This window comes from Camelus dromedarius, chromosome 18, assembly GCF_036321535.1.
Source record: "Camelus dromedarius isolate mCamDro1 chromosome 18, mCamDro1.pat, whole genome shotgun sequence".
Classification (NCBI taxonomy): domain Eukaryota; kingdom Metazoa; phylum Chordata; class Mammalia; order Artiodactyla; family Camelidae; genus Camelus; species Camelus dromedarius.
Genome location: NC_087453.1, coordinates 22,278,799 through 22,304,794, shown reverse-complemented (window position 1 = coordinate 22,304,794; position 25,996 = coordinate 22,278,799). Strand labels below are relative to the sequence as shown.

The window sequence follows — 25,996 nt, the reverse complement described above, 5'->3', positions numbered from 1 at the left end:
TCTGAGGAAGAAGAGTGCTCGGTGTCTTAGGAAGAGCAAAAAGTCAAGTGTGTCTGGAGTAGAGTGAGGGAGGGAGTGAATAAAGGAAACTAAAATCATAGAGGCAGGCAGAGCAATAGTATGGAGCATTGCCAGGGGATTGTTCCTAAAACCCAAATCTGAGCTTTTTGTTTTTCCTTCCAAACCTTTCAAAAGCTGTACGGCGAGTACAGGAATCAGTTCTAAACTCCCTTTACGATAATTCCCTGCTCACCTCCATCGTCTCCCTGTCAGTCACCACCAGTGGACCTCACAAGCAACTTGTGTTCTTGACAATTAATCTGTTTCTTGACCTTTTTTATAGGCTTCGCATTTTGCTGAGAAGCTTCTTGCAAACCAGACTTATGTTTCTCTCTAAGCGACACCTAAGCAGTACTTGTGCCCTGTCTCAGCCTGTGTATTCATTTCTTCCCCGCCCGCAGGGGAATCTTATTTACTTTTAATTTTTTACAAATAAAAATTGTATATATTTGAGATAACAGTGTGATGATTTGATATATGTGTACATAATCAAGTTAATTAACACACCCACTGCCTCATATAGTTGTCTTTTTCTTTTTTAAAAAGGTGAGAACACTTAAGATCTACCTTCTTAGCAAATTTCAGATATACAGTTAAGTGTTAGTGATTATAGTTACCATGTTGCACACCAGGTTCCCAGTGCTTATTCATCTCCTTACTGAAATTTTGTGCCCTTTGACCTGCATGTCTCCATTTCATCTGCCCTCTCCCAAGCCCTAGCAACCACCTTTCTGCTCTCTTCTTCCATGAGTTCAACTAATTTAGATTCACCATGTAAGTGAAATTATACCTTATTTGTTTTCTGTATCTGACTTATTTCACTTAGCATAATGTTCTCCGTGTCCATCTATCAACATATTGTCCAAGCTGGCAGGATTTCCTCCTTTTTAATACTGAACAATACTCCAATGTGTATATGTGTACTTGTAGTATATGTGTACATATGTATATATCACATTTTCTTTATCCATTCATCCATCAACAGACACGTAGATTGTTTCCATATCTTGGCTTATTGTGAATAATGCTGCAGTGATCAAGGGAGTGTACATACCTCTTCAAGATAATGTTTTCAAAAACCGTTTTCATTTCCTTCAGGTATTAACCCAGAATTGTGTTTGCCATCTTAACAGGTTGGGTATCTCACTGTGGTTTTGACTTAGATTTCCCTGACAATTAGTGATGTTGAGTGCTTCTTCACATGCTTGTGGACCCTTTAGCTGTCTTCTTTGGGAAAATGTCAGTTCAGCCCCCTTGCCCTTTTTTTAATAGGATGACTTGACTTTTTTTTGCTACTGAATTGTATGAGCTTTTTATATGTTTTGGATATTAACTACTTATCAGATGTATGTTTTCAAATATTTTCTCCCATTCTGGAGATTGCATTTTCAGTTGGTTGATTATTTCCTTTGCTATGCAGAGAGCTTTTTTGGTTTGATGTAGTCACACTTGCTTGTTTTTGCATCAGTTGCCTATGTTTTTAGAGTCAAATCCACAAAATTTATTGCAAGACTAATTTCACGTAACTTTCCATTGTGTTTTCTCCTAATAGTTTTATGGTTTCAGATGTTACATTTAAATCATTAATCAATTTTCAGTTGAGTTTTGTGTATGGTGTAATATATCTTCTCTCTTTTTACTTGGTTAAGCCTAACTAAAGCTTTGTTATTTTGTTTATGTCTTGAAAAAACCAATTCTTAGTTTCATTAATCTTTTCAATTGTCTTGCTAGTCTCTTTATTTCTGCTGTAATCTTTACTATAAATCTTGGGGAACCTCTTGGAGAGGCAGGAGGCAACTTGGACTCCCCCTGGGGACATAGATGGTGATGGCAGCAGCCATTTTGGGGGAGTCATTTTACCACAAGAGGTAGAAATAAGCTTGTGAATGTTCTGCTCTCTCCAGACACCAAAATAACTCATCTCATAACTAGGTTGTGTTCCTTGGATACGAATTGTCAATAGATAAGGTAGTTCTTGGTCTTAGAATAAGCTTAAGTTCAGAAATGTCTGGCCACGTTTGATGACTCAGATGTTGATATGCACAAACTTATTTTACTGTTTTGGTTGAAGAAGAAAGAATAGGTTTAATACCTAGTCAAGGGATTATAAGCACAACAGTGATCTTAATGTTGGTCTTTTGACCAGCCCATAAGAACCCAATGATAGCCCTCCACAGGCAGAAGCTGAGGGAGCAGCCTCCTCCCAGGGTTAGGGTTAGGGTTAGGGTTAGAAAATGGAGGATATTCCCAGTGTCGGTCAGTCAGTCAGTCAGTCAGTCATCCTTGAATTAGTTCAGTCTGGCAATCTGAATTGGGAAATGCGGGGAAATGAAAGATCTCCCTCTCTTGCTGTCTCTCTCTCCTTCTTCCTCTTTCTCTGTCTCATTCCCTCCCTCTCTCTTACACACATGCACGTATGCTACACACACACATTCTACTTGCTGAACAGGTAGAGAGGTTTGAAAAGAGAAATAGAAGCAGAGGTGAGAGAGTTTATGGCAGATGCACATGGTAGTGGCAAGTTATTTTATGTTATATACTCTTTAGTAAAGTCTCACTAAACATCCCAGGCAGATTCTGCTGGGCTGTGGAGAACCAAAGAGCAGCTCTGTCCCACACTTAGGATGGGATGGAAAATGGGAATGCCACAGCATTGAGTTGTCAACACCATTCAGCACCAAAGAATCATTTTCTTAAGCATCCACTCTGTGCTAGGATCAGTGACACAGTCTGAGGATAGAGCAACAAATTAGACCAATGTGGTCCCTGCCTGAACAGGGGCTTCTAATCCATTAAAGAACATGAGGGCTGTGCTCCTGAGGACTTAGAAGAGGCACTGAAGATTGGTGATTAGAAATGCAGGCTGAAGAACCAAACAGCCTTGGATGTTGGGCAAGTCATTTAATTTTTATGGCCCCCATTTATAAAGTTATAACAATAATAGTGCTTTTTAAAGTAGAATTAAAGGGTTAAAATAAGTGCTGTGAAGAGTGCCCAGCACATATGTCCTCAGTAAGTGCCACATCGCACCATTATCATCTTTACTGTAACTTTGGGAGGGTCAGCTGTAACTATGTAACTTTGCGCATTTTGAGAAAATCTAATATCTAGCAATAAAGTCTCTGAGATGTATGCTATCATAGCATGAGTTAACTTACATTTAATAGAATGCATGTTGTTATTTGTCCCTGGTTTCCAGTCTTCTCTTCTACAAGGAACTGAGAAAAATTTCTTAACCAGTCTGGCCAAGGGAAAAGATTTTGTCCAGTTTCACCCAAAGTGAGGTTTTGTATCTGACATGTTTACTGCTGCTAAAGGAACATTACTAATGAGTATACAGAGTTCCAAGATAGCCTATGCTTCTTGTATCCACAAACACATAGAAAAGATCTCACTCCTTCTCAATGACTCTCTGGTCACGTTTGTCACTTAATAGATGTAATACAGCTTGAACTGGGGGAGTTCAGGTTATAATCACATTTAGCATCTTCTGTGGTACAGCTTATTGGAGGATGGCAGACGTATAGAGAGAAGTGAATTTTGTCATCAATGGTTTGAAGTGGGAAGAACGTGGGATAGAGTGTCACAGGCATGCATTCCCATCTCACCCCCATTTCTTTCTAACATGTGACTTGAGGTGCATCATTTAATGTTTCTGGACCTCAGTTTCCCATTCTGTAAATGAAGATGAAGGAGAAGCAGATTATTAACTTCCTTGCAGGAATCTGATTCCAATATGTATCCCCATGTTGCTCAAAATATTAACAATGTGTTTGTTCCTCATCAGAGCTTACATATGAGACAGGTAGTGGTCCTGGATTTCAAAAAGGAGAGGCATCATCTTTTTACTGTATATGTCCTGTTGACGTGAAACAAATAGATTGCCTGATAGTTCTCAGGCAAAAATGGATTTATTTGGGATCAGCAGAGAATTGCAGTTCAGAGCCTGCAACCAAAATGAGTCATGTGCAAGTCCTCCTTACAGGACAAGGGGAGGAGAACTTTTATAAAGAGGAAAAGGAAGTTGAGAGGGTTCTAGTAAACGAAGAGTCTATGGCTTTTCAGAGGCTAAGTCCTTCCCAGGAAAGAAGAGGAGTGTTTCTTCCTCCTTCCTCCCATGCTAGCGGTGTGTGAGAACTCCCTTTTCTGGTCTCCCAACTCCATTTAACTGAAGTTTCTGTTATTAATTTTTTTATAGTCCTATGGTTTTTTTTTTAAAGGTGGTGGAAATACATAAATTTAACAGATGTCAATTTAGAATAACAAATTCTGCTACGGAAAAGATGGCTAATTGTGGGAAAATATTGTAAGGTCCATAGTGCAGCTGGTGGGGGTGGAGAAGGAGTAACAGAAAAAAGCTTCTTTGTATGAGTAGATCTCTTTCCATAACTCAGTACACTTCTGCTAGGGGGATAACTTCTCTTTCAAGGCTTCAGCCTCCGCTGAGAGAATCTGAGCCTGTTGACTCTAAAGAGTGAATATCTAGTGCTGCCGGCAAATGAAGTCCTGTCCCAGGTAACACAATATTCTTTGCCTCTCCACCTCATTACCTATCCCCAGACTCCTAGAGAAGTCAATAAAATCCAGAAGCAGAGATGCACACAGTTCTGTACTTAATTTGTCCTACTGACTCCTCTGCCTTCAGTATCAAGAAACTCCTATTTCAGAACTACTGAAGAGCTGTAGAATCAGGCCATAAGACCATAAATAACCATAAATCTGGGGAAATAGCAAAAAGAAACTAGGAAGAAATGTTACGTGTGGAATGTTTAGGATTTGGCCCTCTGTTGTACATGTGGAATGTCATGCTGAAGAGGAAACACACATTCCAGGTAGCCTCAAATATATAACTAAGACCAGTGGACTGGAGGGTTAGAGTTAAATCATGAAATAAGGAAGAAAAATCATTTTTGTTCACTGAAATCATTTAGAAAATACACAAAGGAACAAATAGGAAAAAAAATACAAATCATCCCTTCAAACTGAAAGAACTTAGCATTTTTGCATAATTACATGCAGTTTTGGCTCTCTCGTATTTTGGTTAACACTTATTGAAACATTTTAAATACTGGATTTAATTTGTTGAGAATTTTTGCATCTATGTTCATCAAAGATATTGGCCTGTAATTTTGTTTTTTGTGGTGTTTTTGTCTGGTTTTGGTATCAGGGTGATAGAGGCTTCATAGAATGACTTTGGGAGTGTTCCCTCCTCTTCAAACTTTTGGAAAAGTTTGAGAAAGCTCCACATAAGTTTTTTTTTTGTATTTTTTTTTTGTAGACTTCCCCAGTGAAGCTATCTTGTCCTGGCCTTTTGTTTGCAGGGAGATTTTTATTATTATTATTATTACGGATTCTATTTCATCTCTAGTGACTAGTCTGTTCAAATGATCTGTTTCTTCTTGACTAGTTTTGGCAGGTTGAATGTTTACAGACACTTGTCCGTTTCTTCTAGGTTGTCCAATTTGTTGGCATATAACTTCATCGTATTTTTGTTATGATTTTTTGTGTTACTGTGGTTTTGGTTGTTATTTCTCCTTTTTCATTTCTTATTTTGTTTATTTGGGTTCTTCTCTTTTCTTCTTGGTGACCCTGGCTAGAGGTTTGCACAAAGCAGTGCAAAAGGATTAAGTCTGATGAATTATCACAAAACTGACAAGCCTGTGTAACGAATATTCAGGTCAAGAAATAAACTTTACCAGCATTATGGAAGTTCACTTCTTTTTCCTTTGCAGAGGTTATCACTATCTTGATTTCTAACGCCATATTACTATTTTTCTTAGTTTTAAACTCCATGTAAAAGGGAGTCATGGATTTCTTTACTCATCATTGTGTTATTGAGATTGACCCATGTTATTGTGTGGAGAAACAGTCTATTCATTTTCATTGTAATGTAGTGTATTTATTTTCCTGTTGATGTACTTTAGGGATAAGAAGATGCTTTTATGAATGTTCTTCTACATGCCTTTTGATGAACATGTGTACTCATTTCAGTTATGTATGTGCTTAAAGTGGGTATAGTGAAGCATATGAACTTTATGTGTCCAATTTTTCATTTATATACTTACCAGCAATTTATGAAGGTTCCAGTTCCTCCACATTCTTAGCAACATATGGAATCATCACATGTTCAGCCATTTGGCATATGCTAAATAACATCTCACTGATGCTTTGACTTTTACTTGATAGCTAATGAGTTTTGACACCCTATCATATGTTTAGTGGCCATTTAGATACCCAGTTTTTTGAAGTGCCTCCTTATGTCTTTTTCACTCTCTGTGGTAAGCAAGCAAGGTAAAATATAATCTCCTTCCTCTGTACCCTCTACATCTACTGAACAATCCCAGCATTTTATTTGCTTTTTAGACTAGAGTCTTTTACCAAATTCTATGGCTCCCACCCGACCTCCCTCCCCTAATCATGAATATTCATAGTGTAAAAGACAGACAGAGGAGGCTGGAATGAAATTTTATAGTGAAAAAAATTGACAGGAAGATTTTAATAAAGGGAAAAGGTTGAGAATCTTCAGTAAGTAGGTTGACTAGTGGTGATCCAAAATTTTGACCAGTCAATGTTATTCTCTACTACATTAGAAAGAATGGTTGCATATGATTTCACACAGCACTTTTTGCCATTTGCACAGTAGTGTATTTCAGCTTCATTTGCTCTGCATTTCCTTCTGCATAATCCTTCACCTCCCTCACACGTACTTCCAAAATCCTCTGTCTTCTGTTGTTTGGGTAATGTCTTCATGCTTCCTGGGGAAAATATGGCTATGGTTAGTCTCTATGTGATCATGATAACGGAAGATATAAAATTTTAAGTGCATGGGAGCTGTAATAAAAATAATCTATTTAAAATACACCCAAAGTAATAAAATACCTAGGAATAAATCTAACCAAGGAGGTGAAAGACTTATACATGGAAAACTATAAAACACTGATTAAGGAAATTAAAGAAGACTTTAAAAAATGGAAAGATATCCCATGCTCTTGGATTGCAAGAATCAATATTGTTAAAATGGTCACACTGCCCAAGGCAATCTACAGATTTAATGCAATCCCTATCAAATTACCCATACGTACTTCACAGAACTAGAACAAACCATAATAATATAACAAATATAACAAATCATTTATATGGAACCATCAAAGACCTAGAATTGCCAAAGCATTACTGAAGAGAAAGAAAGAGACTGGAGGAATAACTCTCCCAGACTTCAGACAATACTATAGAGCTACAGTCATCAAGACAGCATGGTATTGGTACCAAAACAGACATAGAGACCAATGGAACAGAACCGAGAGCCCAGAAATGAACCCACAAATTTTGGTCAACTAATCTTCGACAAAGGAGGCAAGAATATACAATGGAATAAAGACAGTCTATTCAGCAAATGGTGCTGGGAAAACTGGACAGCAGCATGCAAAGCAATGAAGCTAGAGCACTCCCTTACACCATGCACAACAATAAACTCAAAATGGATCAAAGACTTAAATATAAGACAAGATACAATAAACCTCCTAGAAGAAAATATAGGCAAAACATTATCTGACAGACATCTCAAAAATGTTCGCCTAGAAGAAATAAAAACAAGAATAAACAAATGGAACCTAATGAAACTTACAAGCTTCTGCACAGCAAAGGAACCATAAGTAAAACAAAAAGACAACCTACGGAATGGGAAAAAAATTTTGCAAGTGAAACCGACAAATGATCTCCAGAACATATAAGCAGCTCATACGACTCAATAAGAAACAACCATACAACCCAATCCAAAAATGGGCAAAAGACCTAAACAGGCAATTCTCCAAGGAAGACATACAAATGATCAGTAGGCACATGAAAAAATGCTCAATATCACTAATTATCAGAGAAATGCAAATCAAAACTACAATGAGGTATCACACACCAGTCAGAATGGCCATCATTCAAAAATACACAAATGACAAATGCTGAAGAGGCTGTGGAGAAAAGGGAACCCTCCTACACTGCTGGTGGGAATGCAGTTTGGTGCAGCCACGGTGGAAAACAGTATGGAGATTCCTCAAAAGACTAGGAATAGACTTACCGTATGACCCAGGAATTCCGCTCCTGGGCATATATCCAGAAGGAACCCTACTCCAAAATGACATCTGCACCCCAATGTTCATAGCAGCACTATTTACAATAGCCAAGACATGGAAACAGCCTAAATGTCCATCAACGGATGACTGGATAAAGAAGAGGTGGTATATTTATACGATGGAATACTATTCAGCCATAAAAACCAACAACATAACGCCATTTGCAGCAACATGGATGCTCCTGGAGAATGTCATTCTAAGTGAAGTAAGCCAGAAAGAGAAAGAAAAATACCATATGAGATCGCTCATATGTGGAATCTAAAAAAACAAAAACAAACAAAGCATAAATACAAAACAGAAACAGACTCATAGACGTAGAATACAAACTTGTGGTTGCCAAGGGGGCGGAGGGTGGGAAGGGATAGATGGGATTTCAAAATTGTAGAATAGATAAACAAGATTATACTGTATAGCACAGGGAAATATATACAAGATCTTATGGTAGCTCACAGAGAAAAAAAATGTGACAATGAATATATACATGTTCATGTATAACTGAAAAATTGTGCTCTACACTGGAATTTGACACAACATTGTAAAATGATTATAAATTAATAAAAAAAAAATCTAGATTCAAACCTGGGCTCTGTCGTTTATTAGATCTTGTCTTTGGACAAGTAGCTTAAGCTCTCTGTCTCTCCATTGTTCTCATCTTTACAATGGCAGTAATAATAGACCACTTATTTTTTAGCATTTTTTTATTGATAAATCTATACTACACTTGAAACCATTTGGGCATTGCCACCCAACCCAGAAACAGCTACAGTGTATCAGAGGTCACATTGGCATGGATACATATGTACAACTCAGTTTATTCACAGATCCACAATCACGTGCAAACTGAGTATGGACATATGGGCTTACTGTACACACCTATTGGTGTGAGTTCAACAACTATGTATCAATGGACATGACAACGAAACAGTCACTCAGATATATACATGTGTATAAAAGACTTTTGTCTGAAAATCCTTTAGTGATACAGTCCCTAACATATTCTATAAGCATTAATTATTAGAAATATATGGGTTTCTCAAAAGAAAAAGAGGTCTTTAGAAAGAAAATAAAAACTATTATCAAACGTTTAACACTACTAGTGCCAAGAGTTTTTATATGTTGCTTCAGTGAAAACTTACAACAACCGGTAATTATCTCCAGTTTTCAAATCAGAAAACTGAAGTACAAAAAGAGACCATGTTCCTGCTAAGGTCACCAGATTGGTAAAGGTGAGAGCCAAGATTTAAGTTCTGGTCTACATGACTCAAAGCTTCTGGAGTTAGTTACATCAGCAAGATGGTGGACTAGGAAGCTGCAGGCCCTCATTTCCCCCACAGAAACATCAAATAAATATTTTGAGGACCAAAGTAGCTTTGTGGGAACTCTAGTAACCAGTTAAGAAGCTTCAGCAATCAAGCAAACACCTAACCAAGGAAAAGCCACACTCAGAATGCTAGAAACATTTGTAGCAATTTTGCTCACCCTTGCTCCGCCCACTCCTTGGTGCAGCATAGCATGGTCAGGAGGAAGTTACTCAACTCCCATCTCCTCCCTCAGGATGGAAGAAAAAAAGTGGAATTTGCTTACAATATTCTGGCCTGTGTGTCGGCTGCCTGAGGGACTTGTTTCTGCCTTGCTTGACTAAGAGCATTGATGGAAATGATGGCATAGTTTGGATATCGAGTTAGAGGCTGCTGAAGGCAGTGGTGTGCACTGAAGCTTGTGAAACTTTCAGGGGACTATAGTCCCATAGGTGCCTTAGAACAAGAGATTATGGAAAGAGGAATACAATAGAACACCTAAGGCCTTAAGAATAAACAAATGAGAGTAAGGGAAATTAAGACATTTAAAAGCAGCCATATATATGGGAAAATTGGGATAAGAGGAAACACACGCACAGGCTTAGGGAAAACACATTCTCAGAAAATACCAGAGAGGAACTTGAGCTTTCACAGTGGACTGATTAATGAAGATCTACCCCTAAATAGAGCCTGTATCAAACACTGGAAGAGAGAACTGTGGTTTTTTGGTTTTTTTAAATACCCAGTTTTCAGTAAAAGATCTCAAGGCATGCAAAGTACAGGAAACATGGTCCATTCAAAGAAACAAAATAAATCTCCAGAAACTTACCCTAAAGAAACACAGGTCTCAAACTTATTTTACAGACTTAAAACAACTGTCTCAAATATTCTTAATGAGCTAAAGAGGAACAAAAACAGACATCTAGCAAAATCAGGGAAAAAAATAAACAAAATGAAAATACAACAGAGAAAAAAATTAAAAGAATTAAACAGAAAATCTGGAGCTGCAAAAGAATAACTGAAATGAATGTCACTAGAAAGGTTTAACAACAGACTCAAAGAGGCAGATAAAAGAATCAGCAAACCTGAAGAAGGACATCTGAAATTATCAAGTTCAAAGAGCAAAAAGAAACAAAATGAACAGATCCTAAGAGTCTATGGACAACTATTGAGAATCCCTTGTACGTGGCAATTTGCTTTTCTCTTGCTTATTTCAAGATTGTCTTTTTGGCTTTGACTTTTGTAGTTTTATTATAATCTGTTTCAGTGGATCTCTTTGAGTTTATCCTACTTGGATTTTCTTTTTGCTTCTTATATTTGTATACCCATGTCTTTCCTCAAATTTGGGAAGTTTACAGCCATTATTTCTTCAAGTAAACTCTCTGCTCCTTTCTTCTCCTAGAACTCTCAATATACATTTATTAGTTCATGATGTTGTCCTTCTCCGGAGATTCAGTAGGCTTGGGGAAGGATACTTTGCAAGAGTTGCCCCCGCTGTGCCCAATTATAATATACCTCTACGTGATGTGAATTCCTCAACTCTTCCTAATCCTGACCTCCTAATACTCACATCTAGGTATTTCCCATACCACATCCCCTGAAGATGCATTTTATGATCTTTACTTCAAGATCAATTTAAGAGATGTTAAATCAAGTACCGACTACATCAGCAAACAAGAACTTTCCCAGCTCCACCCAGAGCCCAAACATATCTAATGCATTTATATCCTGCACACTGGACACCCCAAAATTTATCCTCTCCAAACTTCAAACATTTTGCCCACTCATCTACATTTCTATGGCCCACTATTTTTATTTATTTAGTCATAAATCATTCATATATTAATTAATTCAATAGACATTTACTAAGGAAGTAAATAAAGCATTTAGATTAAATGAGAGATACAGATATTTATGACAGTCTTGGCTTTCAAGAAGATCAAGTAGGCTTTGATTTTCTTATTGGAGTAGATTGGTCAAAATAGTTCCTGGAAATGAATTGTTGCAGATGTATATATTAAATAATCATTAAGGAAGCAAAACTTTTTATAGTTCTTGAAGAATGAAGTTCTGCCTTCCTTTTATTTGTAAACCCACTTCTGTGACCAATACTATTTGACTGTTTTACTGCACATGGGAACAAGTATACCTCAAGGAAGAAGGTAAAATAGGTCAAGAAATAGGGGGACAGGAGGCTAGAGAGTAAGAAGAAAGGGAGTGATGGAGCAGGAGAGGAGGAAGGAGGCGAAAGAAGAGAAAAGGCTAAACATAGTAACTCTGAGCTCAGGCCCAAGAAAGAAGTAACAATTCTGGTTGTCTACAGGGTTAGTTAAAGCTTCTCCTATGTTTCTGTCGTATTCTGGGGTGCAAGGTGAGAGCATATTTACTTGACAAGCCAAGGTTTTAAGGGATCTGGAAACATTAGAGACTCCCAGTTTTATTTACCTTCACTGCCCTCTCCTGCATCTAAGGCTATTTATGGTTAATGATAGCCACATTCAAGGACGTTTTTGAAGAATGGGGAAAGATCATTGGATATATTTAATCCAGAGATGATTGACTGCCCAGCTGTGATCATCTCAGGGGATCTCATTCAAATCCAACCAACCTGTACCCTAGACTAACCCAAATTCTATCTATAGCAACCTCACAGTCAACCTCCTTGAAACAAACACCTGAAAAAACTAACTCCAAATCCCAGCTTTACCTCTATCCTATGCCCGCCCAAGCCCCAAGCCCAGGACAAACACAATACTAATCAAGCCAACCAACACCAATATCCAGCTTCAATCTAACAAACAGCCCATATGGAAATCCCATCTACTCCCAGCTTCTCACAACTTCACTGCAAGATCCATTGAGTCACAAATAGCAGTTCCATCTCTTCCTATTTCAAACCACCAGCCCCCCTGATTCCATAAATACAATCCCTCACTTCCAATAAATCACTATTTATTTTTCTACCATCACTCCAACCAAAAGGTTTTATCTTCTTTGCACCACAATTCATTTCCCAATCTCCAAAGTAACCCCTTGATTGATTTTATAAATTCTCAACTTGGACTCAATTCCTCACACCTAACACATGTCCCAACTTGTCATTTCAATGACATTACCATCTTAATATACTCTTATGTCCAATTCTCTCCACCATTACTTCACCCAGAAGCACAAAACTCTTAAATGGATCATAACATTACAAAGCCAGTAAGACTCTGGCGTGACATGAACCTGGGGTTAACACCCTAAGTTGCCTACTCAAGGTTACCAGAATTACCAAACCACATGCAGGACTCCAGAACCTTTGAGAGTAGCTTAAGTTACCTGATGTCTTATGAACCAGGATCAGAAGGATGACAATGGTCATTAAATAAGGCTTCATAACTGCCAAGTCCTGAGAGAATAAAGAGCACCCAAGGAGGACAGAATAGAAGTCTTTGCAGCAGGACAGTGTCTTGCTTTATTAGTTTCAGAAGTAGGCCAAGTTTGTGGGCAGTGAACTAATAAGGATGGGACATACCTGAAGTCAGTGAGGCAAAAAGATAACATGTATTCCATACTTTATCCTGGACACTCTGTGTGAGTGTAGGAGCTTTGCCAGCACCCACAATGAGGTGGGCCTTCCTTCCCAGTAAGAGACAAAGTAAAAGTAGAGCCAGTTTGCATTTTGTGTAAGACAAATTGGAATGAATGAGAGAATCACTCAATCAACTAAACAAAAAAATGAATATGTAGTTATAAGAATTAAATAAACTTAATATATATATATATATATATATATATATATATATATATATATTTATTGATACTCCTGTCAAGAGTATATCACACTAATCAGTAGCATTTACTGCATATCCAGCACTATATTAGCCATCAAGATAAAAGAAAAAAGATGAAAGGAAACTTGAGGGAAGGAGGATGGAAAAGGGAGGAAAATGGAAGGTAAAAAACATTATGCATTGGCTTCAAGATGGCAGAATAGAAGAATGTGGAAGCTCACCCTCTCCTGTGAATGTATCAAAAATACATCAACATGTAAAACAATTCTCACAGAATACCTACTGAACTTTGGCAGAAGATCTTGTACAATTGAAAGCACAAGGTAAATCTTCATAAAACCAGGTAGGAGAAAAAAGGAAATGGGGTGGGACAGAGCAGCGAAGGAGGAAAAGCGCCCTCACCTGGGGAAGCCCCCTCTCCAGTGGGGCAGAAGGGGAGCTTCATTTCTGCCAGCAACTCTACACTACAATCCTAATTATTCTTCTATTCCTTCTAGTTATTGCCCCCATGCTAATCTAGTGTAGTGGCCACTTGACCTTGCAATGCATTATTGTCCACCTGAATTTCATCCCATGTAAACAGGTGGAAGTTTTAGTAATAGTGATGCTACTATGTGCCAAGGGTAATTAGCACCCTGCTTACCACTAATAATAAGATCCCTATTCCTTTCAAACAAGTGGAAAATCCAATTCCAAATACCATTCAAAACTCTGCTTTCTAGGACCACTCGACGTCAACTGTCTTACCCTGGGTTCCCAAGGATGGGTTCTCAAAGTGTGCTTTGTGAACCACCAGTATCAGTACTACTCGGGAAGTAAGAAAATAAAAAGGTCAAAAATTGCCAAGAAACTTCTGAAGAAAAATCATCGGGATGATGACTTAACCTACCATATATTAGAACTACTTACATGACTATATAGTTGTTAAAATAGAGAAATCTTGATGCAGAGATAAACGTAATGACCAATGGAACAAAATAGGGAGCCTAGAAATAGATCATGCATATAAAGAATTTTGATGTATGATCAACATAGGTGGGAAATCAGTAGAAAAAAGAGACTAGTCAATTAGCGGAGCTATAAAATTTGGTCATACTTAGGAAGATGCAGTTATATTCCTGCCTCTTACAAAAAAATAAGAAAAATATGTCCCAGTAAAAAAAACTCCATTTAAAAAGTAAATTTTTAAAAACTTTATAGGTGTCAAAAGCAAGGCTGAAATGTGTTAATTTCTTTCATTTATCCGCTAATATTTACTGAGTGCCAACTGTATCCCAGACCATCTGGGAACAGCTGGAGCTATAAGGATGAACAAGACAAACTTGAGTATTCAGAAAATACAGGTTAATATGTTCTTGACCCTATTGTAGGAAAGAATTTCTTTTCAAAAACCCAGAAAATGCTACCATTAAATAAAAAACTAATAAATTGGACTGTATCAACAACAGAGTGGTCCATCTACTGGGGGGACTTTGATCTGAGATCCAAATACCTTGCCAGTTACTGATCTACAGATTGGTTCATCAGGCAAAATTAAATTTCTCTTTAAGATTTTACAACTCTACTGGAAAAAATGTATTATTAATTTAAAAATAATTTGACATAATTATTTCATACTGAGACATTCAGTATTACTGTTTTTCTCTCAAAAAATCACCAAAGCACAAATACAAATTTTACATGTTTAATACTTTCATCCTGTATGTCTTTATTGTCATAAAGGATAGGGTGCAATATAAAGTTTGTAAAGTTAAAAACCTGACACATATGAGTATAAAATGAGCAAATGTCAATGATTTCATTTGACTAATGAATAATGAAGAAACCAGTAAGATGTTAAGACTGGTTTAGAGGAACAATGATGAATATAATCAATCGAAAGGATTCTGAAATAAATTTGCAAATAGATATAGACCTGTTTAATATCCTAAAGAGCAGTAAAGTATAACATTCAGTATAAACTTTCCCACCAAACAGAAATCATGTTCATCCAATTGCATCAAGACTCTTTGCATTGTTACGTATGGGAATAGTTGGCGTGACTTTCGAAAAAGAATTTTTGCAATATCAGTTTTCTGAAAATTGGCCTTTACCCATACAAAGTTTTAAAATAGCCTAGTCATGTGACAATGAATATATACATGTTCATGTATAACTGAAAAATTGTGCTCTACACTGGAATTTGACACAACATTGTAAAATGATTATAAATCAATAAAGAAATTTTAAAAATAAAAATAAATAAATAAATAAATAAATAAAATAGCCTTGTCATTGGAAAGTCATTCAAAGGACCACACCCTTAATAGAATTCTAATCCCAGGAGGATCCACAAAATAATTTCTAGCTCTGCACAGAAAGGACACCCAGTAATCTCTTTTACTTATTTCCAAACGTCTGATAATTTTTCTTAACAATTTTTTGGTATAACAGTGCCTTTCTGAATATAGTTTTATTTCAAAAAGCTTAAATGCATGTGTAATGCTCCAAAATGCTTTTGTTTGGGGGTGGTGTTTGGTTTTATTTTGTTTTATCTTTGAAAGGAATAGATCTATTTATCTATAAATTAGAAATTACCTTACATGTTAACATACAGCTTTGTTGCCTATATTTAAGGTTAGCATCTATTCAAGTGCCTCCTTCTAGATTCAGTTTTGTTGTTTAAAATACAATCAATTCCTCCATGCCTTTGTATTCCCAAACATACTCTGAGAAGAGAGTTCTTTCTTTTCATCTATTATGTTTTGAGCAACAAGTGATTCAATTTCCCTAAAATAGAGTGAATCTGGTGAAAAGCCTTTGGTGTATTTAATCTAAGTGGAATAACACCTATTTACTATTATTTAGGATGTATTCTTTTGAACACTAGGAAATTATAGTAAGAATGCTTTGAGGGCTTAACTTATAGTGAGGCAATACTGTAGAGTTTCTGAAACCTTTCTGTACAAAATCTGGAGGTATATGAAAACTCTGGTAATGGGTTGGCTTTTAAGTCAGCAATACAAATGAGTTTTTTGAAGGGGGGAGTTTGACCTATATGTGCCTGAAAAGGCTTTTTTCCCCATTTTGGGTTTCATTAATGATATTTTTCAGCCTCTCTTAGACATATCTGTAAAACAGAGAATTTCGAATTTTGATTTCTTTTTGTAAGCCTCTTCTTCCCACAAATACCATGACTATCTTGTTGGCCAGAATGGAAGGTTTCTAGATTTTTCTCTTAGATATTTTGGAACATCTTGCCCTCAGAATAAAGCAAAAAAAAAAAAAATACTAGTTTGGAGGTAATCTCTAATCACCAATTCCAAATTATACTAAGTGATATTATACCAGTTTAAAATAAGCTAAACAGAGATGGAACTGTCTTCTTGACCATTTGATTGAGGACCATTCAGAGCAGAGTCTGCCCTGAAAAACAGTAGACCTGATTTTTCTCAGGTACAGACAATAAGAGTTAACAGAGGTGACAAAAAATATAGTCAAACTCAGTTGATGGTTCCTACCTGAAGTACAAAGCATTTCTGAGCTCAAGTGTGGAACCGTGGAATCCCTGGACCACAGGAGGGAAATACAGAGGAGGATCTGAAAGTAAGGCCATATGGGAATTCGGTCCGCATTCTGTATTCCACCTCCACTTTCCTTAGGATCTTACAAACTATGCCAAATGGTTGCACAAGAATGGCCAGATTCAAAAATCTTAAGTGTTTGCCATTTATTAGAAATCTTTTTTAGTAATGTAGGTCTTGATGATTTATTACTAATTTGGGTGGTATCTATTATTTTCAGTTATTCAGATACAGTCATATTGAATTAGCATTTCATATCTGATACTGATAAATTGACATATTTCAAATTTGAGTAAAATATAAATTCCATATTTAAAAAAAATCTTTTTCAAGAAGTAAGGAGGTAAATGTTTATCAGCCAGGGGCTGAAATTCACTTCACACCTGTTGATTAACACATCAAAATTACAGGCTTTCTTTTATAACGTAATATAGCTTAACATCCCTATAAGATCTTTGTTGATGAGCAATGGAGAGAGTGAAACTCGAGAAGGAAGAATGACAGGAACTGATGCTATGCTAGGGAGAATGAGGTGGACCTTATAAAATGACAGACTTCAAAGACACCATTTGATGGGCAGACTGATAACCATCAAAAACAAAGGTAGACAAAGATACACTTGAAAACAAAGGAAAGCACATTACTTTTGAGAAGAGCAAAGGGGAATATGATACTGAAGATCCCTAAATGAGTAAAAATGTACATTCTCGGGAATAAAACATTAAGGACCTCTTAATTGGTTGAGTTTTTTCAGTTTCAAAATAGTGAATCCTCTACTTTTGATTTTGCAAAGCTGATCTCATCATTAAATTGAGATCAGTCTGAGAGTTGGAACTAAAAGCACATCTTAATGGTTTGAACATGGTGACTTGAGATGAACTGGGGGGATCAAGAATGACTCTCAAGTTTCTAAACTGAGCAACAGAACGAATTGTAGATGCTGATTATCAAAAAGGAAAAACAAAGGAAAAGCCAGGCAAACAGGTTTGGAATTCAGTTTAGGACATTTGAGTCTCAGATGGCTGAGAAGTCCAAGAGGACATAACAAATATGTAATATAAAATGTAAGTCTAGACTTCAGAGATGTTGTCTGGGTTGAACATGTAAATACAGAACTTGTCCAAAATCTCACAACTTCTGAGCAGTGATGGGGAACAGGGGACAAACCCTTCTGTCTTTATATTCATGTTTCTTTCTCTGAGACATGTAGAAACCAGGGAAATGAGAATCTGTTCTTTAAACCTAGAATCCCACAACAGTTTTCCCTCTACAAATACTATAGAAAGTAGAAAGTCTAGAAATGTTATATTTCAACTACAATGCTGAACCCAGAACCAACACTTTCTTCCAAACACTAAAATTTGGGTCTAATCATGCTACTTCTGCCAAAAATGTCTGCATCCCTTTTTGAAACCGGGTTCTGCCAAGCCTCTAATCTCTGTCAAACATGTCTGAATGTCACTGAATCTCAAACCTCTCAACATTATCGAATTTTTCTATTAAGCTTCTAAGTCCCATAAAAATTAAAATCCAACTATATAAATTGGTCATTTAATGAGTGCATGGACTTTGACCCATTGGTTTGGGCTGGGATTGTCATTTGTCTAATAATGAGAAATACAGGTAAAGTGTCTATGATGAAAAAGAGAGAAGACAGGAAAGATGGCAAAGAAATATTATGGGGCAGGTGACAGAAGAAGAACGCCCCCCCCCCCCAAATGGCTAAAAAAGTAGCACGCAGAGACCAGGAGCCAAGGCAAACAAGAATTTCAAGGAAGGATTAAGGGCAGTGCAGTGAATGGGTAGCTAGAGGCAAAGTAAATGGTAAAAACATAGAAACGCTAAAGTTTTTCAACAAGGAAGGCATTGGTGAGTAAAATCTGTGCCCTTTCAGTGATGTGATAAGCATAAAAGCCAGATTTCTCTTAGTTGAGGTGGAGTTAGGAAACTGGAACTTAGGGAACTTAGTTGAGAACACTAGTTTTAGAAGTTTGGGTTCAAAAAAGGAAAGAGATGAGACAGCCGTGGAAAAGGAGGATACATAACACAATGAAAATTCCATAGCATGTCAAATACTAGTTGTGACTGAGTTTGCAGTGGGAAAACAATATTCCTCAGGCCTCAAGAATGAAGGGATCGTAAAGTTCATCAGGTAAAGTGTTCATTCCAAATCCTTCTCAAGCACGATAATCACCACCATCTCTGCCCCATACCCAGAAATTTTCCTCCAGCCTCAAAACTGGCCAAGTCCCCAGGGACAAGCCTGCTTATTCTACTTTCCAACAGCTCTATCATTTAGACTTAGAAAACTTTGTTCTAATTTGTTCAGTAGATTCCTACACTCCATTCCAGCCATCCTTCTGTCTGGTTCTGGCTTTTCCTGAAGACACCATGTCATATCAAATATATCAGGATAGTTTTCTGAATGTAAAAGCCAACCCTATCGTCCCTGTCCCGATCCTTCAATGTTTACTCAGGGGACTCAGTGATCTCCCCTACATGTTCACTGGATGATCCAGACTCAATCCAGTTTTCACCTTCCCTCTGCAGCCTCCAGAACAAATCACAGCCCTCTTCGTGGTACCAAAGCAGAGCAGAAACATGATCTCCTCCCTTTCTTCAACATCTACGGAGCTATCCTAGCATCTTACTTGCTTTTTCGGTCAGTGCCCTTTCCTGTACTCCGTGGCTCCCCAGCTCCCAGGCTAACTTACCCCTATCTAGTAATGACTGCTAACAGATGAAAGACACACACGTGAAAAGGAATGCATTTTTATGGGAAGAGTGTTCCAGCTGGGAGAGGAGTTACCCCAGGAGGGGGGAAGGTTGATGATACTCAAATTTACGAGTGGCTTGAAGGGTTTCTAAGTGATAAGTTGGAGTTGGAGTCATAACCATTCTTTACATTGTTAGAACTGGCTATTTTCATAGAAAATTTCAGGCAGCACTTTTGATCGTTCAGACAGCCTAAGTATTGGATTTCATATTTTCTGCAGGCATTTCGGCACATGCCGTCATATAGCTGGCATGGATTCCAAGGCTCTTCTTGGCTCTTGCCGTAGAAGGATCTGAACAGGCCACCTGGGAAAAACATAGCTATATTTAGTTTCTGTGCGGCAGTGGTAATAGGAGTGGGAAGGCATGATTTAAAGACGAGCCCTAAGAATATTAAGAGCACAGATCTGGAATCAAAAGCACCTCAGTTCAAATCGGAGCTGTGTCATTAGAGCTTTTTATCCTTGAACAAGTTACCTCAGTTCTCTGGTCCACCATTACATCATCTTCACAACAGGCATAATAATAACGCCAACTTCTTAACGATTTTATGATGACAAAATTAACACAGATACTAGGCTTAGAAAAGTATCTGGCACGTAATAAGAAGTAATTAAATATTGGGCAGTGGGGCTGATATGACAGTCTTTTCCTGAAAGTCCAGCACTTCAAGGGCTGCCACCGTGAGCACATATTGGACATGTCCTCAAGTGCCCGCACAGGTGCCTACTCCTCACCCAGCTCTCATCAGAGATTGCCAGGATCTACTCCGAGGTGGGACACACTTATTTGAGTGCCTACATGCCTTTGTAGTTTGAAACATTTGAGCAAATATGTACCATACATACTTCTCTTTGTACATTGGCTCTGCAAAAACAGACACTGTATGTACATGCGTAGAGCAACAGCAACACACACACAGGCACACGTGTGCAATAAGTTGAGCCTATACACATATACCCACATATGGCTAAAGCCCATTTGTGAATACTGATGGCTACGCATCAGTCATTTAGATAAGTGCACGTGTATACAGGCCCTTCAGCTGAAAATACCCCAGTGACAAAGTTTGTGACACTTAGCATTCTATAACTATTAGTCATGGGTAGTATTAGTTATCTGTTGGGTCTTTCAAAGACAAAGGAGCCATTAGAAAGAAAATAATGCTAACGATCACTACCATGCGTCCAGCATCTACCATATGCCAGGTATTTTGCAAATGACATTTCACTGAACCCTCATAAAATCCTTCTGGTATCTCCATCCTTTAGATGAAAACACTGAGACTCAAAGAGAGACCTTGTCGATCCACATTCCCCTAGTTGGTACTTGACCAAGCTAAAATTAAATTTCTGGTCTACATAAGAGACCATGCTCTTTCTTCTCAGTGTCACGTTGCCCCTCTGTGTGGTAGAATTTCTAGGGGAGGGTGGCACCTTCCTGCATGATGTCTGCAGGCATAAGGCCTTCTACAGCTTTCAACAGATAGCTCAAAACCCATCGTTCAGTACTCAAGGACCTTTTCAATCATCTACCCATCCCTTTATTCCACATCGATTTATCCACACTCACTCTGTGCCAGGCCATGTATCCAGTGCTATGCATGAAGGAGCCTCCAGTGCCCACCCACATTAATAAAAATTGGAAAAAGCATGTTTAATGTTATTTCCTACATGGAAAAAACCCCTTTATTAATTTTTTTTGACAAGAGGAAATAAAATTTTCAAAGTTTAGGTAAAGTCAGAGAATGAGACTAATGTAGGAAACGGAGTGAGACCGTGATGTTGGAGCATGGATGAAGGGCTGCCATTTTTTACCTCTTTCCTCTGGTTAACCAGAAAACTGGCTGAGGTAGCAGCAACTGAGTGCCTGCTCTGGATCTGAGTGCCAGTTTCTGGGGCAGTTTATATACACACCAGTACCAAAGTGCTATGGGGCGTATGCTACTGAGGCATTTTTTTCCCCTCTCATTCTCTGACTTTACCTAAACCCCATCGTGGAATCTAGATCTCTTTTGGCACCATCTTAGTTATAGGAGGTGCAAGGGGGCTCCCCAGAGTTACACACGCACTCTTCTGGCTAGCATCTGAACTGGAGGACTTCCCTTCTCTCCCAAACACACTGCATGGAAACTGGGACACCCAGGAGCTCCTCTTAGTGGTCACCAGAGGATGGATGGGAACATGGATAGCAAGAGTGAGGATCAGGCAAGTTGACTTTTCCTCTCCACATGGAAGCAGGTCAAGACAGCCCCAGGAGAATTCTGCTAATAGTGGCTTTAAAAATGAAGGTTTGTCATAGATATTTATAGTTTCTCACTCCTGCAACTGTTCTGACTCTATATTGCCCGGTGTCATAAGTTGTAACACCCAAGTTAATGTAACACATCAAGTTAACACCTTTGATGATCCTTCCATCTTCAAATTGAAGTAAGAAGAGACTGGGTCTTGAATCCCAGCATTGCTCCTGACCTCTGGACCTCTGGACCTGGTCTCCCCAAGAGAGAAATGGGAATGAGAGAGCTTGTACCAGATCAGAAAATCTCAACTGTGTTTGTGAAGAAGGAGATTAATAAGATACGTCATACTTTGTAGTAACCTGGGAAGTTTTTAAGTATATTCACATCAAATCTCTAGAGATTCTGATTTAATCAGTCTAGGGAGAAGCCAGAGCAAGGGTGCTTTGCAAGAGTTTCGCAGAAAATACTTCTAAGCTTTTGCTTGAATTGAGAGCCACAACCCTGCCTGACCTTCTCACGTTCACCCATGGATATTGTCCAGCTCATTTTTCCACACTGTTTTAAGAGCAAATTAAAATATCTTAAATCAAAAACCAAAACATAATGTTTTTGACTCTTCCTAAGAGCTCCATCCAGAGTCAAAATCAATGTGACACATGATTGCTCTGCCACATGTGTGCCCCAAACATGATCCTCTTCCGTCCACCTTCTACTGTTTTTCCTACTTATATACATCAATAAACATTTACCAAAATCTATCCTTTGCAAAGCACTCAGCTCAGTACCAGTAATACATAAATTTAAAAGACTGAGTCTTGGCTTTCAAAAAGTTTAATTTCCTATGTATATGTCTGGGATGATGAAAGGAAAAAATGGCTTTGATTGTCCCAGAAAAGTTTGTCCAGAACTGTTCCTGCCCATAAATTCCACCTGGTGAAAGTATTAAATAGTTATTAAGGAAGCAGCACCGTGTGCCACTTTTGAAGCATTGAGTCCTGTCTTCCTTTTTTGTTGTGTGTTTTGCAAACCTACCTGTGGTTTCTACGGTTCCCACGTGGGAACTGAGCTTTCCTGAACATGAGAACAAGAGTATCTCAAGTAAATAGGATGAAACAGGGTGAGAAATAAGGGATAGGTGAATGTGAAGTAGGAAGAAGACGAGGAAGGGAAGGAGAGGGGGAGGAGAAGAAGGAGGGGGAGGAGAAGAAGGAGAGGGAGGAGAAAGAGGAAGGAGAGGGAGGAGAAAGAGGAAGAGGAGAAAATGCTAGACACGAAGACTGTGAACTCAATCCCAAGAAAGGAGAAGCAACCTTGGTTTTTTGCAGGGTTGTGCTGAGACTACCCTCATGGCCCTCTGTACATTCTGAGGTTTTATGGAACACCCTTGTGGATATTCCAGCTCCCTGATTTCATTTATCCTCACTGCCTACAGTTATATCTGCTGCTCTTCAGTGCCCCTGAAAATCACAATCAAGAAGCTTTTTTTAAGAATTTGAAAATATGAGTGAATATTTTTCATCCATCATCCATTCTCCTCATTTCAACAGACACAGCTCTGTCTGATGAATTTGACTGTCCTACTCAACTTTATTTACCCCCAAACTCAGGCTAAGCCAACCCCTGCCTACATAACCTCCACACATGCCCTGCTTGAATACACACTGGTGTGAACCAAACACTTATCTGCAACTCCCAGCCCTATCTCTTCGGATAACCACATAAGTCTCAATTATAAAACTTAACACAAACATAACACTAGACAAGCCACCCAACCCCAGTTCATAGCATCTATCCAAAATACAGCCCAACAACATACTTTGCTCTACACTCACTCTCAGTTCTACTCAATTCCACCCCCAGCTCAGTTCAATGATAAGTACCATTGTCTCTCCAGGCTCCAACAAAACATTAGTCCAGCCCAATTCTGTACATAGAATTGCTCACCCCCTCCTGATCCCCACTCATTTTTTCAAATTACTCCGTCTCTAAGGTCACATACCATCCCCACAACAACTCACTCTCCAAACTCCAAACTACCATTGATTCCTCCTATAACTCCCCAACTTGGATCTAATCTCTCACAAACAATCCATGAATCAAGTTTCCATCTCAATTGCAGCATTACCTGAAATGTGTCATGCTTCAACATGCCACTACCCCAGGAATAACAGGAACAACAGCCTCTTAAATTTGACTTGACAGAGCAAAACCAGGGGAGATCTTGACATGAGATGAACCTTGGGGGTAACATCCGAAATCTGAGACCAGATAAGCTTTAGGTTGTGCCTACTATATGTGAGTAGGAGTTATCTGAGAGGTTACCAAGATACCAATACCACAAGCGAGACCCCAGAACATTTGAGGGAGGCCTGAGTTACCTGGAGTCTTATGAACCAGGATCAGAAGGATGGAAATGGTCATTAAATAAGGCTTCATGACTGACCTGTCCAGGGAGAATGGAGGGCTGTGTTGCAGGGGACTGAACAGATGTCATTGCAGCAGGACAGTGCCCTCCCTTTATTAGTTTTGGAAATGGGCCAAGGTTGTGTTCAGTGAACTAAAAGGGATGAGACATACTTGGGTCAGCCAGGCAGAAGGATTACATGTATCACACAGCTGAGCTGGGCACTCTGTGTAAGTGTGGAAGGTTTGCCAGCAGCACTCATGTCAAGGTGGGCTTTTCTTTCCAGTAAGAAACAAAGGCAAATGAGAGCCAGTTGGCATTTTGTGTGAGATAAATTTAAATGAATGAATGAATCAATCGCTCAAACAAGCAAGCAATGGAAAAACTAATACATAATTACAAGAAATAAAGAATCCTTTTTTAAACATTTGTATTTATTCTCTTGATGGTGGAATGCCCTGCTCTATCAGCTATACTTACTGTATATCCAGTCTTTTACTAGGCATCATGGACAAAAAAGGAGGAGACTAAGGAGGAAGGGGCAGGGGAGGAAGAGAAGGAGAAGGGGAAGGAAGGGTAGGGAAGGAACGGGGGAAATGAAAGGAAAGAAGAAGAAAGAAAAGATGGGGAAGAAGAATGGAAGGGAAAGTATAAATGGAGGAACAGAGGAAGAGACATGAGGCAAAAATAATGGCAATTCATATTTACCTTGAATCTATCATATGCCAGTTTCTGTCCCAAATACCGTGGTATAGATATGAACACTTACTACAATGCTATAAAGTTAAATAGTAATTTCCACTTCATAGATGAGGACAAGAAAGTTTGTAGAGATGTTGTAACATTTCAAGACACACATCTAATGAGGCATAGAGTCTAAAATAGAAATGTTATCCGTCTGACAGTATATACCTTTGAAATTTCTCATTCTTTCTATAACGGAAGGGCAGAAAATGAGAAGTAAGGCAAAAACATATCCAAGTTGCTAAAAATCAGAGGCTAATCACTGTTTAAGGCAATAACTTTAGCTGGAGGAATTCAGTGCTCATCCCTTGAGAAGTGGGAATGAAAGAATATTCTAGAGGAGGCCACGCTGACTTTTTATTCTAATGACTCATATGGGAGGTGGGGTCTAGTCTTTTGAATGACAGTCTAGAAATGAGTGAAAATGCTCTTTCAAAAGTCTAGGATAGGATTTTCACAACTTAACATGACAAGGCAAATGGAACTGGATTAACCCTCCCCAAAGTAAATGGAATTGTACTAGCCATCCCACTGCAAGAAACTATAACACTGGAAAAAAATAAAGAATAACTGTTTCAGATGTTGAATTAAACATAGAGCAGGAATGAAAAAGAAACCTACGAAATGTGAGAAAATATTTGCTAGTCATGTATTTGATAAAGGGCTAATATGCAAAATATATGAACTTACCAACAACAACAACAACAACAAAAACCAAATCATATAATTTTAAAAATGGACAAAGGACCTGAATATATATTTTTCCAAGGAGATTTTCAAATGGCCAACAGGTACAGGAAAATGTGCTCAAAGTCACTGATCATCAGGGAAATGCAAATCAAAACCACAATGAGATATCACCCCACACCTGTTCGAATGACTGTTTTTAAAAAGATAAGAGAGAACAAGTGCTGACCAGGATGTGGAGGAAAGGGAAACTTTGTTCACTGTTAGTGGGAATGTAAATTGGTTCAGATACTATGAAAAACAATATGAAAGTTCTTTATAAAA

At 38.2% G+C, this 25,996-nt stretch overlaps 2 protein-coding genes across 2 annotated transcripts; both read right to left on the bottom strand.

The window, feature by feature from the left end:
* Positions 1 to 6,582: 6,582 nt before the first annotated feature.
* Positions 6,583 to 12,863, bottom strand: LOC135323395 (beta-defensin 29-like). Its single transcript, XM_064496847.1, has 2 exons — positions 12,806 to 12,863; positions 6,583 to 6,815 (listed from the first exon to the last, which is right to left on the bottom strand). Exons 1-2 carry the CDS (start codon positions 12,861 to 12,863, stop codon positions 6,583 to 6,585), a joined length of 291 nt encoding a protein of 96 aa, XP_064352917.1.
* Positions 12,864 to 19,665: 6,802 nt separating this feature from the next.
* Positions 19,666 to 24,747, bottom strand: LOC105100816 (beta-defensin 116). The gene is made up of 3 exons (XM_010993881.3): positions 24,722 to 24,747; positions 24,216 to 24,280; positions 19,666 to 19,904 (listed from the first exon to the last, which is right to left on the bottom strand). Exons 1-3 carry the CDS (start codon positions 24,745 to 24,747, stop codon positions 19,666 to 19,668), a joined length of 330 nt encoding a protein of 109 aa, XP_010992183.2.
* Between the last annotated feature and the right edge of the window lie 1,249 nt (positions 24,748 to 25,996).

What these genes read in the sequence shown, in the direction of transcription:
- LOC135323395 (XM_064496847.1), bottom strand. Translation starts at nt 12,863, where the DNA reads ATGAAGCCTTATTTAATGACCATTGTCATCCTTCTGATCCTGGTTCAT. An exon ending in CCTGGTTCATAAGACATCAG is followed by an intron (nt 6,816 to 12,805) that starts GTAACTTAAGCT and finishes TATTTTCCCCAG; the next exon opens with GAAGCATGAAGACATTACCC.
- LOC105100816 (XM_010993881.3), bottom strand. Translation starts at nt 24,747, where the DNA reads ATGCCTAGTAAAAGACTGGATATACA. An exon ending in AGTAAAAGACTGGATATACA is followed by an intron (nt 24,281 to 24,721) that starts GTAAGTATAGCT and finishes CTCCCTGGACAG; the next exon opens with GTCAGTCATGAAGCCTTATT. An exon ending in CCTGGTTCATAAGACTCCAG is followed by an intron (nt 19,905 to 24,215) that starts GTAACTCAGGCC and finishes TGTTTTTCCCAG; the next exon opens with GTGGCCTGTTCAGATCCTTC.